General features: G+C 41.6%; 1 protein-coding gene across 1 annotated transcript in view; it reads right to left on the bottom strand.

The window, feature by feature from the left end:
• Window positions 1-274: 274 nt before the first annotated feature.
• tdp1 (tyrosyl-DNA phosphodiesterase 1) overlaps window positions 275-17,653 on the bottom strand; it is a 32,676-nt gene continuing 15,297 nt past the window's right edge. The window contains exons 14-16 of the mRNA XM_036542356.1: window positions 13,175-13,277; window positions 7,469-7,574; window positions 275-416 (exon numbers count right to left, since the gene is read on the bottom strand). Of these exons, the coding sequence (XP_036398249.1) occupies window positions 343-416; window positions 7,469-7,574; window positions 13,175-13,277 (283 nt within the window). The 3' untranslated portion in view covers window positions 275-342. The remainder of the gene's footprint in view (window positions 417-7,468; window positions 7,575-13,174; window positions 13,278-17,653) is intronic.

The following is a 17,653-nucleotide window of genomic DNA, read 5'->3' as shown; positions in this document are numbered from 1 at the left end:
TATATGTATCACAGCATCAATAGCTATGACAGACAAGGAAATGGATTAATGGATGCTAGTTGCAAAGACATATATATTTTAGGATTCTACATTTCTGTTTGGTAAAATACCACTAACTACAGGATGTATTTTCAAACATATTTAGAACTACTGTCCTACAAAGGTTTACACCTTTACATGAGCACCAGTGTTAACAGATATCAGTGTCAAAGCAAGTCTGTGATCAACTAAAAGAGACATGAAGGGGACTGTAATGCAATCTAAAACCCTTCCCTTCACCCTCCTTGCATTTCTTTAACCTCCTGGCACATGAGGTTGAATTGGTCACAGGTACCCACTCATTTATGAAGGCACCCACACGTTCCCATGAGTGTCCGGAGCCTGGGTGTACGGAATATTCCAAATCCAAGGCTGATCTGAAAACACAAGAGAAAAAACTTAACAACTAACAAAGAGGAGTACAATTTAGCAGCTGACATTGTAAGTGTGGAGAATGAATCTGACATACCCAGTGCATTGCCTCCATGGTACACAATATTGAGTATTCAGAGATATTGAACAAATAACTTCCCCAATAAATAAAGGACAAAACACTTAAAATCAGGGTCATTCAGTAAGCAACAGTGGGCCGTGACAAAACTGGACTCCATTTACACAAGTGTAGATGGGCACACAACTCAAATGATCTAATATACTTCTTTCTTGTTTTATATTTCCCTCAAAAAAATGTAATGATATTGATTACAATCATCTGTGTACAATGCCAATGGTCACACCACCAGAAAGCACCAAGTTTGTGAAAGTTGAGGGAACTGTGATGGGCAACATGTGTGTGTCTGTCAAGGTAAAAGGCAAAAGGCTGCTCTCTGACTACGACTAACGGAACCAGGAAACCAGAAATGCTGCATCACAACAAAGACCCCAATCTGACCAGTTGCTCTGAGTGTCTCCCTCACTAATGCACTCAGGCCTAGAGTTGTAACACAAGCACTGCAGACTGAGAACAGACACTCTGTGTCCATGGTAACAGAAAAGTGGGTTAAACCGAGAAAAAAAAAAACCTCTACTGTCAACAGCACTCTACAGTCAACAGCTTCAAAAAATGCATTAACAAACCAATCAAATCCTGCTGTAAAAATAACCTTTTCAAACCAGAACAACACCACGCTTCAATAAGGGGAATGGACATTATCAACCAAGGTGGTACAATGTCAGCAGAGACTCTACGGTTCTCTCTCGAGAGTTGGGTAGAACATCAGTTCCACAGTATCAGTGAGCTACAATGCTACTGACACATACAATATGTATGTATATGTAATGTATATTTCAAACATATGACAGACGTATACATCTATAAACAGTATGGAACAGGGAACTACGCCCTGTACAGAAATTATTGCCCAAAAATCTATATCGTATAAAACAAGGTGTGTGCTAATTCAACTTATTACAGTTGTAATGTGTATTAAAAACCTGCGATAAAGCAAACTTTAAACACACATATACTATTTACTCTTAGTGCTGTGAATGTAATAATACTTGATCTCGCCACTCTGCCATTCTGTTTTTACATCCCACCCCTAAGTTGGCACCCACATAGGCCATTATAAATATCAGTTTTGCTACCACTGTCTCCTTTCATTTTCTATGTTGTGTTAAACATATGTATGGCATATATTCAATGTATTGCATGTTTTTACTGATTACTTACAGTTCTTGTGGTAGTTGCTCAAAGTGCCTTAGCTTGTGCTTATGACAAACAGGTCTACATGCCAGGAAATCACTGCAGAGGGTACTGCTATATAAAAATAGTGTACACCATAACTGCAATATGATGCATGCAGACAAAACCACAAGTGACAATTCACATTACGAGATTCTTTTGTCCTTTCCAAATTCCTGTAGAACTTTCCAGACATGAGATGAGAACTTGATCTAAGAAGTTATATATAGTTAACCAAATCATGATCAATACTGCCAAAGCAAAGAACATGCTGACTCCCCTCAAACACTGAAGGTATTTTGTCACGGCAAATAGATGGATAGGAAGATAATCTATTTTCATGAAATCATTCTTACCCGTGTTCAACAACCTATTAAAATCAAGCCCAAATGAAGTTTTCTGGTAACTGTGCTATGAGATTTATGTTCCTAATTAAAAGGATCTGTCAGCCTTTATGTTGGCAGGTGTCACGGAGCTAATGAAGAAAAATCGCTGCTCCATTTCTGGCACAGCACATAATGATCCATGAAAACACCATTATTTCCTCAATAGCAGCTGCCAAGATTTATCCATTACTCCTGACAAAAAGATGCTAAGTACACACAGCTACGATTATTACGAATACCTTGTTCCTCACAGACCCATTGATGTACTGAGGCAATAACGGCACACAGTATTCTTTGTTTCCACCATGACCTTGCATTCCTTTAACGAACCATTGTCTTCTTTTTTTTGTGACCGAATGCGTTTTGATTTGTAACTGAGTTGTCGTCTTTACAGTTTAAATGAGAAGTGGCACGGTTAGTCTCAGATTCTATGTTTGATCGTCGGGGGGCCGGAGCGGAGCCAGCGTGACCCTCTGTGCCTGTCTGTGGCTGTTCGAGTTAATGAACCCGCTGTCATTGTTGTTGACAAGCATGTGCTCTGTGACACGGGCAACGCTGGGAGCCCGCCGGCCCGCCAAGATGCGATGACAGCCGTGAAGGCTGTTAACAGGCCAACTACAGAGGCTGTCACTCAACCACTCCCACTGGCACTCCCTTCGGCTCACCGCTTAAAGGGGAAGTCCCACAGCAACGCATTAAAAATCAAAACGGCTGATATTCTTGTCCCCACACACTTTCATGTCTGGAAAAGAGCCAGGTGTTCAGAAAGCACAGAGCGCATTATTACTGTTGATATCACCTCGGCCAAAGGCTTACAATGATACACCGATCACTGAACAATCTGGATGGGTCACCTGATGGTCTATGGCCACTCATAACCTGTTCACATAAAATAAGGATCAGTGGATCTGCTGTTGAAGCATGCATGTTTTGGTTCCCAAGCGAGATCAGGGGTTAACTGAGGTAGAAGGTAGGTGTGAGAATGCAAATTGTTTTATAGTTAAGGAACAACCATAAAATCGTGATTTAATGGAGAAGGTCCTCATTAGTGCTTGTCCTTTGCATCCCGTTTCCCTCCGCTGTGAATATCTGCTCTGTATTAAACCTGGCAAAAAATGAGACAGAGTCTTCATGGACCAGTTATGACAATGATTTATCTGTCATAACCATTTTTCCTTGTCAGAGCAAATTCAACATAAGAAAAATGTTATCAACTTTATAAATATCCTGTAAATAAAGCAATAACACACTATATATATATCTGGGACATTAATGTTTTGTTTTCTAAAATACTGAATGGATCCAAGGGGGAGTGTGGGTATGGATTTTGATTCATGTCTGTGTCACTGATAAAGTGATATATGAATATGAATGTATTTTGTTCTTTCACAGTTACTCTGATCTGTCATATTAACATTGACAAATATTACTGAAAATTAGGAGGAAGAATGCTGATCACTGACAGTATTTCTTTCCTTGTAATCTGATCACCCCACGCACGTGTATGTTTAGGGTTAAATAAGAACACATTTACACATAAGAACATTTTATTCTTGCTGAATTATGTTTACACTAGGAAAGGAATAATAAGGTTTGGTTGCTATGGCTCTCAGGAACAACTGTGGTCTCATATTTGCTTACTGTAATTCCCAGCTGTCCTGAAAGCTTTAATTACAATTCTATACTTAGTCTCCTCCTCTGCTTCTGTGATGTCTCTGTTGAAGACAATACCTAAAGCATTGACTCAAAATGCTCTCATTTCAGTATTTCAATGTCGGCCGTGTATGTTTTTCGAACAGTGGATTTGCGATGACATAACCAAACCACGGGAACCTCCGAGAGAGAGAGCCAAGCTGCAAGGGCCCCAAACAGCGTGTGCTGGAGGGGAAAAGAACATCACAAACAGCAGATTGTTTCTTCAGGTGACGCGAATTATGAAATCCACAGAGGAGATCTAGAAGTGGGAACTTCAAGGTTCAACACTCAAGCACCACTACAGCTCTCTCAGGCTTACTCAGGAATTCACCTGCGCTTTTTAGAGGGTGCTTATTTGTACTCAAAGTCTTACAGGTCTTACATTCTCCTTCTCTTTTTATTTCTTTAAGGACAGAGCACTCTCTTAGTAGCATCCAGGCTAAGACTGGCCTGTGAAAGCATCTTTCTGCTTTACATTATTATCATTTAGCAGAGACTCTTACAATTTTTACATGTTATCCATGTAGCATGTTATCCATGCTACGGATATTTACTGAGACAATTCTGGGTTAAGTAGCTTGCCCGAGGGTACAGCAGCAGTGCCCCTGAGGGGAATCAAACTAGCAACCTTTTTGATTACAAGCCCTGCTTATAACCACAATGCTACACTGCCACCTCTACACTGCTTTTCCAAATATCCATGAATTCTTTATGTTTTAAAGTGCATTTCAGAATACAAATCAGGATAATCAGATCATTTCCCCACACACTGAAATACACAGGAGCTGGAGGGGGTGGACTAAAAAGACTCAGGACACAGGTTACACATAAAAAGGACCAGTGTTAGAGGCCATTACTGCATCAGATTTCCACAAAGCTGTTGTAAATGACATCTGTCCTTGGCAATACTCGTTTGAAAGTCAATTGTCAGCCACTTCAGGAAAAAAGCTAAATTGCCTAGCTTGCTGCTAAAAGTGTTTGGCGTTTGGCAAGTAGGAAAAAAAAAAACTTTTCAAGGATTAAATTTAGCACTGCAGAGTATCTTCAACATTCCCATCAGTTTAAGACACAACCCTGGGGTGAATTGCAATCATCAAGTCTCACAGGTGCTTATCATCAGTCTCCCTCTGATTGGACGCTCCTTCCAATACAGTTATTGCCCGAGTGGCATTTTGGTTCTGAAGCTCAGCTAGTGGCTCTTGGAGCCACAAATGAGCATATCCTACCATCTTAGAAAACACAGAGACAACCAGATCTGAAACTGGCTTGATATTGCTGAAGATTGCGCCAAGCGAGCAGTCCAGTTATTTGACTTTGTGGACACATCATTTTAGCGTAGGCGATACTGGCAGCAATCTTGTGCCAAATGAGCCCGGCACTGCTGCAGGTATATAGAGCAGCTATTGTAAAAAGCCTTTCTGCTAGTCATTAGAGCTCCCTTAACCACACAGCTGTCAGTCAGTCAAACATGACACTTTATTCCTGATCACAGGGAAGGCACAGGCCTGGCGGGTGCACTCTAAGCCCTGCTTAACAGGAGCTGGCTGTCAGACTCAGATCAATTCCACAGGGCCGTGTGATGCTCTACAATTTCAGTGCACGTTCGAATGCCCCCCCCCCCCCCCCCCCCCATCCGCCACCGGCTCTGCTCTGTCCTTAAAGATGTGCAGCCAAGTGCTGTCACGCCAAAAGGAGAAGCCTTCTGCTCCATTTCATAATCGATGTCACCCCCTGCTTCTGCACCAACACTGATTATTGAGAGTGATTTTCCCAAAGATGCTTTCTATACGTGATTAAAGGTCAGGCAGCCACTTCAGCCAAGCAAGGGCTTGTGGTGTTATTATTTTCTGGGGATTTAACTGCGCTCTCTGAGTCTCTCCTCTTCAGATAGAGGACAGCTGAATCCGATGGCCTGGGATGGATTTAGGCAAGCCGTCGTTTTTCGTTATTTTTATTTTTCTTTCGTCACGACAACACCACCACGAGGCTTTTTATTTTCAAATAAAGTTTCCACTCTTCTTCACTTACTTTGGAATTGCCAATCATATGCAAGTTTGTCACACTGCAACATCCTCTGAAGCTTCCCGAGTCCCACAGTGTGCTACAACAGACCATATATGAATCAAACAAAACTGACGTCATCTATGTAACTTACAGGCACCTGCCAAGTCATTAGAGGGTGCTAATGAGCGGGGGGATGATGCCACCCTACCCCTGAGCAGAACAAAGCCAATTATGTTCTGCCGCTGCAGACACCGGGTCATTGGTGGTTAATGACGCTGCCCATCCTCCATTTTGCAAGGACTTGGGCAGCTGCTCATCAGCCTGTACACGAAACACTCACCATGCAGGAACCCTGTCAGGATCCCACCGTAGGATTCACCCTACTGTCCATATAGAGGAGCTCATGGTTTCATGCTGTTTAATTCATGCCTAATTCTGAACCCTTAAAAGATGGCACCTACAATCTATCATCTTCATTTTTCCACTGGAACAAATCAATGTCTTGTATATTTTCCCCTGCTCACTGTGAGGGTTCAATTATCTTCAGAAGAATTAGAGTACAAAAGGAGAGCTTCTGAACAGAATCATCTCAATTTACATTTTTTCATTGTCCCTGAGCAAACAGAGAGGGATTGCAAGTAAGTTGCGACCTGTGGACACCTTCCGTGAGTGTAAAAAACACTGCGTTAAATTATCCCATTATATAACATTCAGACTTCAGGAAAAGGAGCAGCACAATGCCGCAGTAATAATGACCACATCCAAACAAAAAAATTTAATCTTACAGTCTTCAGATTTGTGGTTATGCTGCACATGCAATATTAAAACATTACAGATTGCATCATAGTTTTTTTATCTGCTCAAATTAAGGATGGCATTTACTTTTTCCATCCAAGCTTCTAAAATTCGGTCAGTGACAGACTGTCAAACTGTCAGCTAACAGAAGCTTGGCAACACTAGCAGAGTAACATTTTTCTGTCATGATGAAATATTTTGATCACATTAACATATAAGCAAATGAAGTTTCTTGAACAAAAGAACACCTGTACTTGCTAAGGTTTCTGTGGTGACAATCCTGCTAACAAATCCCAAGCTGTTGAGGTGAACTGAAATTTCTGTACTGCATACGTTCAACAGCAACTATTTCACACTGCAAACAATTTCAACATTCAACAGCAGCATTCAACAAGTGTAACATTCAACAGCAACTTCCTCAGTCAGGTCAAGGTAAAGATAGAGAAGTTACTATGCCTTTCACTATACATGCTCACCATTTCCACTAATATAAACTGTTATCCATCAAAATGAGAGACAGGGTTGAAATTTTTCATCATTAAAAAATCTGATTCACCACCATTTTCTGTGCAATTCGTTATTTCATTAGTATAAAATAAAGTATCATTACAAACTGTTGGCAATTCTGTTAAATATACATGCTCCCAGTTAGGCCTGAAAATAAATTGAATTTCACAGGCAATTGTTCTGAAATATAAAACCATAATTCAACAACAAATGAATTCAGAACTATTCATCTAACTCTTTAATTTATAAAATTCATTTTGATCACTGAATATTAATGGAAAATGAAGGCTAATTTAGCAAGCTTAATGTACTGGATCAATCACAGGTTGTTTGAAATAGATACTGTGCGGATTCTTACCTTTGCTGGAGTAAGGCTGAGGTGGAAGGTCAAAGGGCACAGGAAAAGAAGTAGTGGGGCCAGTGGCAGGAAATGGATTCTTCTGAACCTTAAACTTGGTCATATTCTGTAAGGATAAAAATAAAAGGTCTTCAGGAATGCAATACAAAAAGAGAGATTGGGTACTTTCTGCACTTCAGTCTAAAATAAACCAAACATCTATACTACAGGTAAAAGACAAATGTAGCAGAGTACACCATGGCAGTGTGCTGCATATTTTCACATCCTGCACAGCGAACAAATGCCTTTCAAGAAACCTTCCTCTACTGTGAACATACCCTGACGGAAACTCTGGATGAGATTTGAAGCAGTCTCGTCCAGGCATCAAGGTAAGACCCAGAGCATATTCATCCATTCAATAAAAGGTCTGCGAAACAACTAAAAGAGCTTTAGGAAATGCCCTTGTTTTAACCTCCTGGAATGCAGTGGTGGTACAGGAAGATGCTCTGTAAAGTCTATACAAGCTATTAGCGATTTCCTCACTCCACCTGCCTCCGAGCGTACTGGCCTGCATTGGGATTTAAAGAGTTATTGATTCTGTATGTCTGTACTGGACACAAAATTCAGAGCACAAACAACCCAGAAGACAGAAAATCATACCAAATCACATCTGCTGTATACACAAAAAGCCAGCATTGGGAAGCAAGTACATTCCACAAGCCAAAGTACTTCAAAGGCTCATCTTGCCACAAAATTGGACTTAAAAATAACTTCAGTCCAAATGCATTGCTCTTGTGAAAAGCAGCGTGAAGAGAAAAAATGTCAACCACTGAACAGACATGAAAGGCACAATAAATATTTACCTTCTGAACATGCATAGTTCACTAACCACTGTTCCTGAAGTCTTATTTATCTCCAGTACCTTTATATTCATTACATTATTTGCATTTAGCAGACACCCTTACCCTAAGTGACGTATAAAGACTGCAGTTTTGTATATGTTATCCATTTATACAGCTGGATATTTACTGAGACAATTCTAGGTTAAGTACCTGGCCCAAGGGTACAACAGCAGTGCCCCAGTAGGGAACTGAACCAGTAAACTTTTGATTATGAGGCCTACTCCTTACCATTATGCTACACTGCCACCCCATAGTCAACCTTATAGAACTGAAACAAAAATAAAGAAAATTCAAGATAAAAAATACCTGGCTCTTCTGACTAGTTGCAAACAAAAACAATGGAAATCTATCTCTAACGTTCACAACCATTCTGCAGTACTCAAATTCAGTTTTGTAAACTCTGCAATCGTTTTCATAGTCATTTGAGCTTTAGGACAAATTCTAGTAAAGGCAAATGATGATGCAAGGATGCTTCCCCTAGGTGACCACAAACAGCCAGGCTGGGCACAAATGCTTAGTCCATTCATTTTTAATGAGGTATCTGACCTCAAATACAAAAAGGGAAGAAGAAAACCAATTACAAAAAAACTAACTGTCAGGAAGTCCAGACTGAAGCTTCATCTTCGGGCCAGAGGTCCCATTTTCTCTCAACAACTGATGAAGCCTTAGTTCTTTGTGTCTCTGTGTCTAGTGTTACTGCACAAGGCTGGTGGTTAGACGAACAAAGCCACAGAGCTGCCTTACACTTAATTAACCAGCAGCTGTACCTCGTCTGAGGGCAATCACAGCCTGCTCCGGGTCTCTACTGGGACATGTTGGTGGGGAATAGGAGAGAAGCCATAAGAAGAGCAAACAGCACTTTTCAGCAAACAGTGAGGGTAAGACCAAAGTACACATCAAGTCAGGTATACAGGGAGCATTTTAAGGGCTCTGGTCCTGGAAAACACAACTGGGTTAATAAGTACCCCCTTTGGGGAAAGAAGATCTCAGATGAAATTTAAATGGGTACTTTCCAACCCTAAAGGACAGGTTCTGCACCCCTGAGCTGATGTAGTAAGTCATGTGCATGGCTTTTTTGTAGTGAGGAAACAGACAGTGTAAGAATGGATGGCTACCGGCTGTTTTTGTCCCAAGCACATAACCAGAGGAAAACACAGGGACGACACAGACCAGAGATTATTTTAGACTGCTGGTGAGTTACAGACGAACTGATGACTCAATTCACACCGCACTTAAGCTCCAGCAATGGCAAAATACTAATATCCTTGGAGACCCCATGACAGCCACTGATTTCCCCATATCCTGTTATCATCCCCATGCACTCTGCTACAGACACTGTGGAGTGCAAGTTAGTAAGACTATTTTATTATACAGTGAATTTGTGAAATTTCCCATAGGAAACAATGGGGTAACACAGGTGCAGCACGAACATGCCATGGCAGCCTACTGTAATCTCTTCAGTTGAGAATAGAAGGGCAACAGCCACACAACCCCCATTATATCAGCAGGGCATTAATGCAAGGTCATGAAACAGCCAGAGCGCCACACCGAGACAACGTGACCTTGCGAAAGGAGAGAGCTCTTAAAATCTCACCCAAGGACACGGCTCAAGTTCATACTAATGCTATATCATGGGTAATTGACTTCCCGAAGTTTGGCTTTCATAATGTCTACAGGCTGTGCTATTTTCGGAGCGCAATGTTCAGCTAACTGCATACTCTGAACGTTTTGCTTCAGTGTATCAAACCTGGTCCAGCATGACCCTCTCAGTTTTTCTTGGAATTTGCACTTTCTACTACGGAGATTACATCTGAGGCAAACTTAGTTTCACTTACATGAATTTAAACATTGCCCCACCTCCTAACACCTGCTGGTTGTATTATCTGCTGTTGATTTTATGTATAGTATTGTGACGTGTTTTGGTTTCTGTGATCTAGTGACTGATATATGGTGGTATACTTGGCGTCCCTAGTCAGGTTAGCACAAGTTAACTCATGGTAAGGCTTGAATAGTGTTATGATCGGACTCACTGGTCTGGGAGTCATTCAACTTGAATGGATACACTTCTCTTCTTTTGTGCTGGAAGTCGCTCTCGATAAGAGCGTCTGCTAAATGAATGTAATGTAAACATATTGTTACCTGAAGTAGCTAATGTTATCTTCAACCCTTTCATGCCTTTAAAATGTTGCCTTTAACTTCAGTCAACACTGACCAACACGTAATGCTTGGTATCATAGGAAGCTGTGACTCTGAGGGCAGGTGGCACGGGAGCAGAGAGCGTTGCTTCTGTGCCCAGAGTCCTCGAGCAGCTGTCCGTTCAGCGACCCTCGGAGCCTCGACAGGGATCGCTTCGGAAGCGCAGATTGCAGCTGGCACTCGCTGCCTCATTAGCGAGCCCGTGCACAGGCAGCCCTCGCGCTCTGGAGGAGAGCGTATGGCGCGTGGTGTGAACAAGCTCCCTTTCACACTTGTGTTAATGAAAAGCTTTTACTGAAGTTTGTTTTTCCAGTAAATAAAAGTCTGAATATCAACATTCTAAATGTATTCTACACGAGTGCTGAAAATGTCTGGCTGACGTGACACTGATTGCGATCTTTGATCTGTGCTGATTTGACAGATTTTGTTTGATGTGGCCCTCGCTCAATCCAAATGCCAACATATTTCTTCTCATGTCCTAAATATCCCTCTAGTTCTCACTGTGTATGCGTGACTTGGTAAAGGCACCGACACTTGGAAGACTACCTTTGGTGCAGGGCTGAGAAATGAAAGTGAACTACAGAATGTGCACACTGTATGAGATCAAAGGGCATGAGTAACAACCCGCGCATGTAGGAGTTTTCCCTGATGTACACCCTCTGTAGCAATGTTCAAATTGTGCTGAAGAAAAAAAGAGGATGACACTCAAATTCATTATCTGATTAGTTCAGTAAGATGCTCTCAGTTCAATTCTGTTTAAATGGATTCTGAAGAGGATGGACCATGAGCATGAAATATTAAACCATGCTTCATTCTGGAAAAACAGCTGAAAGTAAGATCTGGCTTCTTTCAGTGATCCAAAGGAGACACATAAAGAGCCTCAATATGCATCATCTGCAATAAACTCATCATACCAATAATAATAAACAATAATAATAATAATTCCTGTTCAAAAACTCTCATGACATCAGTCATGGCCTAGCCAACTGTTCTCTGTTGGCCCACAGTCAAACATACTTAAGGTAGTTTCAACTCAAGTTCAAGTTCAAGTTAAAGTTTCAACTGCCTGGAAGAAAGAGGATTCTGCTGTTAAGGGCTCCTGTTGATTTGTGGATTATGCATCAATTTCAAGACCAAAGGAACCTTCATATCTCAAAGAAGTGTTAGACTACTCCTGTAAATCATGATTATCATAATGTTGTTATAAGAAAAAGAAATCAGCATGACGTAGTATATTCCAGAACTGGCAAACTATAAAAGGGTATGTTAGAAGGGTAATGGAGTCCCCACTTGGTTGCTTTACAGGTACAGCACAAAAAATTGTTTTGTATAGTGGTGTTTTCCTTTCATTCAGGGAGTGAAAAAGGAGGGAGACTGTTGCTTAGCAACCTTTGATGTTACTCTGAAACCTACCCTAACAAGGACAAATTACCGTATGAGTATATGGGGGATGGCACAAAAGCAGTCCTCTCTCTCTCTTCTTATGGAAGACAAATGAGAGTGACGCGTTACATATGCTGTGGAGGATTCATAAATAGAACAGTGAGATGCACTCAGACCTAAGAGAGGCGGAGTCCACAGCCACCCTGTCACGAGTCCCGCGTTTCAGTGTCCCACCATCACCCTCCATCTGCCTCCTCTGTGACCTGGATGGTCTGAATATCCATCCCAAAATACACTGCTTCTTACCTTTTTTTCTGTGAGAGCCAAAATGTATCCTACAAAGCTGGAGGAGGAGAGCCAACACCTCCATCAACCACAGGTATCAACCTATGATTTATCATCATAGGTTGATACCTAATCATCAACATGGAGGAAAAAATCATTATGACAACTTGTGAATGCCTACCTGGATTTTACGCAACGTGGAAACAGCACACCGATGGATTAATCCAGATCTTTGGTCTCTACAGCACATCTCCATTCCGATTTAACTCTTCTGTTTTTAACCTGTTTATACATCTTTTTCTTGTATTACCACCTTTCTTTCTTCTTCCAATTACTACTGATATATGTATTTGTCATTGTATGTCTGTTTTTGTGTGTATGCCTGTGCCGTCTTGTAAATTGTTGTGTCTAACGTGGGAGTTGGGGTGGGTGCTGGTGTATGATGGGAAAGAGATCAGTTAGTGGGGGGTTGGGGCCATATATGATCTGCTTCTGTTGCAAATAGTGTAAAAATAATTACTGATATTAACTATAAAAATAATATCAGTAATACAGAAGTTTGCCAGAGAGGGTAAATTACGTTGAGAGGGGAGATAATTGGATTTCTTTAGATACTTGTTATTTCTTCCTAATTATGAATTTTTGCTTGGTTGTTGCTCTTGCTTATTTGTTATTATTGTCTCTGTCACATACATAGCCACATTTTGAAAAGCTGAATCATGGAGGAGGGGAGAGGGGGAGGGTTAGGTTCTGTTAGAGAATGCGGGTGGTGAGAGAGCAACGGGGGAACCTGAAACTTGAAAGAGACTGCTGAATAAAGTATGCCTCCGAAGTGGGGCTTGATGGTGAGCCTGAGAAGGCCACACAGCAGGAGACCGAAATGTGCATGCGGGCCTTGCTGTGGAACAGATCAGCAGCACGCCGGCCCCGTCCCTTCAGCCAGGCCACATCAGATACTCACGTATGCCGAAGGCAGATAGAGCACCCCCAGCTCATAGGAGCGGACCATCATCTGGGTGTTGTTCTTTTCCAAGGCGCCCCAGGCTGCTTTCGACAGATTGGCGCTGAGAAGGAGAAACAGGGCAAAAGACACACGGTCACTCAGCTGAAAAAAAGAAACAAAAAAAAACAACAGCCTGTTAAGATTCCTCACCAACAAGGATGAAGGTGACAGAGGCAGGATGAGCATTTATCTGTTAGCCGAGTTCCCCAGGGATGCTGCATTTACCGCATGATTTACCTGGTTATGGGCCATGGAAGCTTTATCTGTCCTCACTCAGTGGATCGATGGTGCAGTCAGATGACACACAGCCTGAACACTACACAACATCATGCGCAATGTAGTCAGTACAAACTATTGTACATGATGCGCACATAACAATACATAGTGTTGACATTGACAAACCTTTAAACACAAGTTAAGCAGCTTTGCTGAGTAAAATGCTAAGCGTGAATACTGAATAATTCATTGGTGTATTTTTTTTCCATTTTCCATTTCATTTGGAATGGCCAATTCCCCGGATTCTGGAATATCCAACTGGCCATCATCGATGTTCGGTCCCATTGCACAACCCCCGCTATCAACCAGGAGAGCGTTCACAAGCACGTGCCCTCCTCCGAGATGTGTGATGTCAGCCGCTGCTTCTTTTCATACTGCGGTCCACAAGCTAAGCTAGCACAGAGATGAGTCGGAGGAAGACATTTCGTATGCAGCTTTGGCACATGGACCACAGGCGCCCGATCAACCAGCAGGGGTCACTGTTGCTAATGGGACCGAAGCCCCTGCCGATGTACCCACCCCTATCCCCGGCGGAACGAAGCCAATGTGTCACTGTCGGCTAGTGACGTGGTCGGGTTCAAACCCGGGCTGTAGCGTTCAGTCTACACTCAGAGCGCATTGGTGTATTTTTGTCAGAGGTATGAAGGGGATGTTCTGGATCCACACAGCGCCACGCTTTCCTCTGTAGTGTTTTCTGGAAGATGACACGCTGCGCCCCTTCCCCCTCCCGCTCCCAGCCTCCTCGGCGGCGCTTGCCACAGTGGGCTGAGCGTTTGACTCTCCCGAGGGCCCGGCGTTACACACATCCAGCTGAACCGACCTGTAATGAGAGCTGTGTGCGGAGACCTCTCCACGCTTCATTAACAGGGCTGCATGCGGCAGGGATGACCCAGATCATTCCGGCATTAATAATTCAGATGACATTATTTACTTATCAGTCGACCTTTACAAGGATACCTTGTTCATTTTGATTTTACACACGTTCTAAAACCTGGTAACGCAGGTAGACGTTTTTCAGGAACAGTCCGGTGGGGGGGGGGGTGGGGGGATTGCCTCATTCAGGGGATCACCGCCCCAACAGGAATCAGAACCCAGCATTCACTGACAATTATGTTGACTTGCATTTAAAGGAGCTCAAAATGATTTATTGGGGGAATGGCTACATGCACATTGTTGAGTGACTGTGATCAGACTTACACAGCTTGACATGACTCTAACCAGGACACCACAGTCACAATCACACTTTTTTCAACAGTCATCATCTTGAGAGACCACTCTGAGTCACTGTCTTGGATTAATGTCTCCACTGAAAGATGGCACCTCGTACAGCAGACTCCACTACTGCCTTAATTGAGCCCAAACTTCACAGCAGCCCACTCAGACACACCATACATATAAAACATCTGTTGATGCTCTGTGTAGGAGAACTCGATGAGAAGCCTGTGTTGAAATTACACAAGTACAAATTCTCCGTTCCCTTCGAAATTGCAGTCACACTTCAATGGCAGTGTGGGAGGTTCTGAGAAATGAGCAATCAGGGCAGCACCTGAGGGCCCCATGGTGGGGGTGTGACTACTGTAGTCTGTAATCTTCACAAAAGGGAACTTCTAATCCAAGATGGTGGGTAGCAGTCTGAGCACGGTTAGTCCAGACAGAGGGGTCACTGTAAAACACACCGAACCCCATCAAGCCTAAGCCATTTTTGCCAAGTCACTCTTGTCACTCTTCCTGTCCACATAATACATTGTGTGAAATGAGCTCGTTTACCTATAGGTATAACATCACTTTTTTCAGCAGGCATATCTCCAGATGACATATGACGCAATGCACTAAACACGCATAAAAACAGCTAAAAAGAAGAAAGCAGAAACATACAAATTAAAAGATTTTTCACTGATAATACTTCATCACAGAGATGACAGCTTAAACAACACAATACAGATTGAAAGATCTGCATGGGAAGTTAGAGTGTACAAAATCTTGCCCACTGGAGACTTTCATTTTTAAAAGATTGAATTTGCATAGAGCACATGAGTAATCTTCTCAAAAGACAGAGAGCAGTGCGGGCTCAGCTAGTATACTTATACACTTGAGGGGCTGGTCCAGCATTGACCTGCTATGTAACTGACTATACATAATTACACAGTAGACACTGGGACTAACAAGGAGTTAACAATTGAAAAATATCAAACGATATTAAAAGGCAATGTTCATCTCTGAGCTGTCCAGTATGCAGGGCACTGGCTAATGCATTGGGGGAGCTGACCAAGGAGACACTGAATCTGTGACTTCAACAAACCTTATCTACATGAATACTGAAGATTCTCACAGTTGTTGTTTTACAGGACATTAGCCAATGGGCTTGTGGCCTTTTTGGTTTTTTGACACCCTTGTGGGAGCATAGACTTGACAGGGTTAAAGCTGCTGGGAAAATCTAATTCATGAAACACAACGGTGAAAATAATTCAATGAAAAGGCAAGACAATCTGCAGTCAGTTCAAACCTGCTCAAACAGTCTTGTGTTAAGAGGTATTTAAACCCCATTGAGGGGTTCTCCAAACTGCCAAGACCTCTGCAATTTAAATGCTGCATCTATTTGAATAAATTACATCTGAGGATATGACATAGTACTGGTTTATAGCAGCGTCTGTGAGAACTGTCATCTTCTGTGCTGACAACCTGTGGAAATGCACAGGTTTCTCAAGTTACTTTAAATAGCATTCGAAAATGCCTGAAAAACTTTTTTACAGTATGCATCTCACAGATGTGAGCTAGCTTGATACACTGTTTTCTTCTTTTATATATGATTACGTATTACCTTTTGTTACAGAAGGTGTGTAGTTAATAGACCGTGTGGATTCTGTAATAATTTAATTACTTTTATTTATGCTTTATTTAACCAGGAAATCTAAACTGAGACAGAAATATTTTTACAAGGGGGACCTGACAAAAACACAGCTCCACATAGTTACAATGGGAACTTACATGATACATACACAGAGGATACTGAGATATTACAAAGCGTAGACAAAATTAAAAACAGGAGCACAATTCAGCTACTGTGTCATGAATTAAAATCAGAATCAACATTTACAATCAGAACTCTGCAATTTAAGGTCTTTCTGTAAAGTATTCCAACAAGCAGAGTAACCAAAAGCTGTTTTGCCAAGTTCAAAATAGGGCTCGGGAACTTCAAAAAGAAACAAGTCACTAGAGTGAAGGCAATAGTGGAAACCCAGTGCAGCAGAGAACTCCGGTTAAATGACAGCTCCCCTAAGATGGCTTTGTAGATAAAGAAATACCAGTGAATGCACCTGCAGAGATAGTGGTCAATTATCTAGGCAGACTAATTATATATGATGAATGGATTCTCAGTACTATACTTGTGACATAAATGTAAGCAATGTGGATTAAAGAGAGCATCCAAGAAAGGGACTTGTATTAAAGACTCTCTAAGAACATCAAAGAATGTCTTAAAGCATTTCTTCTTTAGCACTAAAACAGAGCGTCAATTTTTTCCACATTCCATAAATACAAAAAGCCTTGATATTCGCTTTGTGTCACTCTTGATATGAGAATAAAAGCATTTGTTTGATTACTACATGTCCTGGAATGGCAGACTTTTCTTCTAAAAAGAGAATAAATCATGCATTAAAAAATGCTTTCTACCATTTCTCTTGCAATCACTTCAAAATGTCACTGAGTGACAAATGTCATGAGTTTGTAGCCACAGGATCTGTGGGGCTGAGTCCTCTTTGGTTGTCGCAACAGTCCACACCACAAGCTTGTTCCTAATTCATCTCAAATCCTTTTCCCTCTTCTTCTTTCACTTTAATTCCCTCTTTCAATCAAACAGTTCAATTCCAATTCTACCCACTTCCAAATTGAAGTCAATTTTTCTGATTCAAGCACAATTCAATATCCTCTCAGTAACTCCCCTAATTCATTTCCCACTCAGGACTTCCTTCAGTTCAAACCAATCCCAATTCCTTCAGTTTATGTTCCAGTTTAATAATACAAAAATTAATCTAGTCAATTAAAATTCAACTCTTGAATACATTCAGACCACTTCCAATTGTCATTCAAATGGAAAATCCACTTGTAGTCCAACATTGTATTTTGTTATGCAGTTCTTAAACTACTGGCACAATTATTAAATCT

Source organism: Megalops cyprinoides, chromosome 12 (genome assembly GCF_013368585.1).
Source record: "Megalops cyprinoides isolate fMegCyp1 chromosome 12, fMegCyp1.pri, whole genome shotgun sequence".
Lineage (NCBI taxonomy): Eukaryota > Metazoa > Chordata > Actinopteri > Elopiformes > Megalopidae > Megalops > Megalops cyprinoides.
The sequence above is the reverse complement of the archived record's forward strand: the minus strand, read 5'-3'. Positions and strand labels throughout refer to the sequence as shown.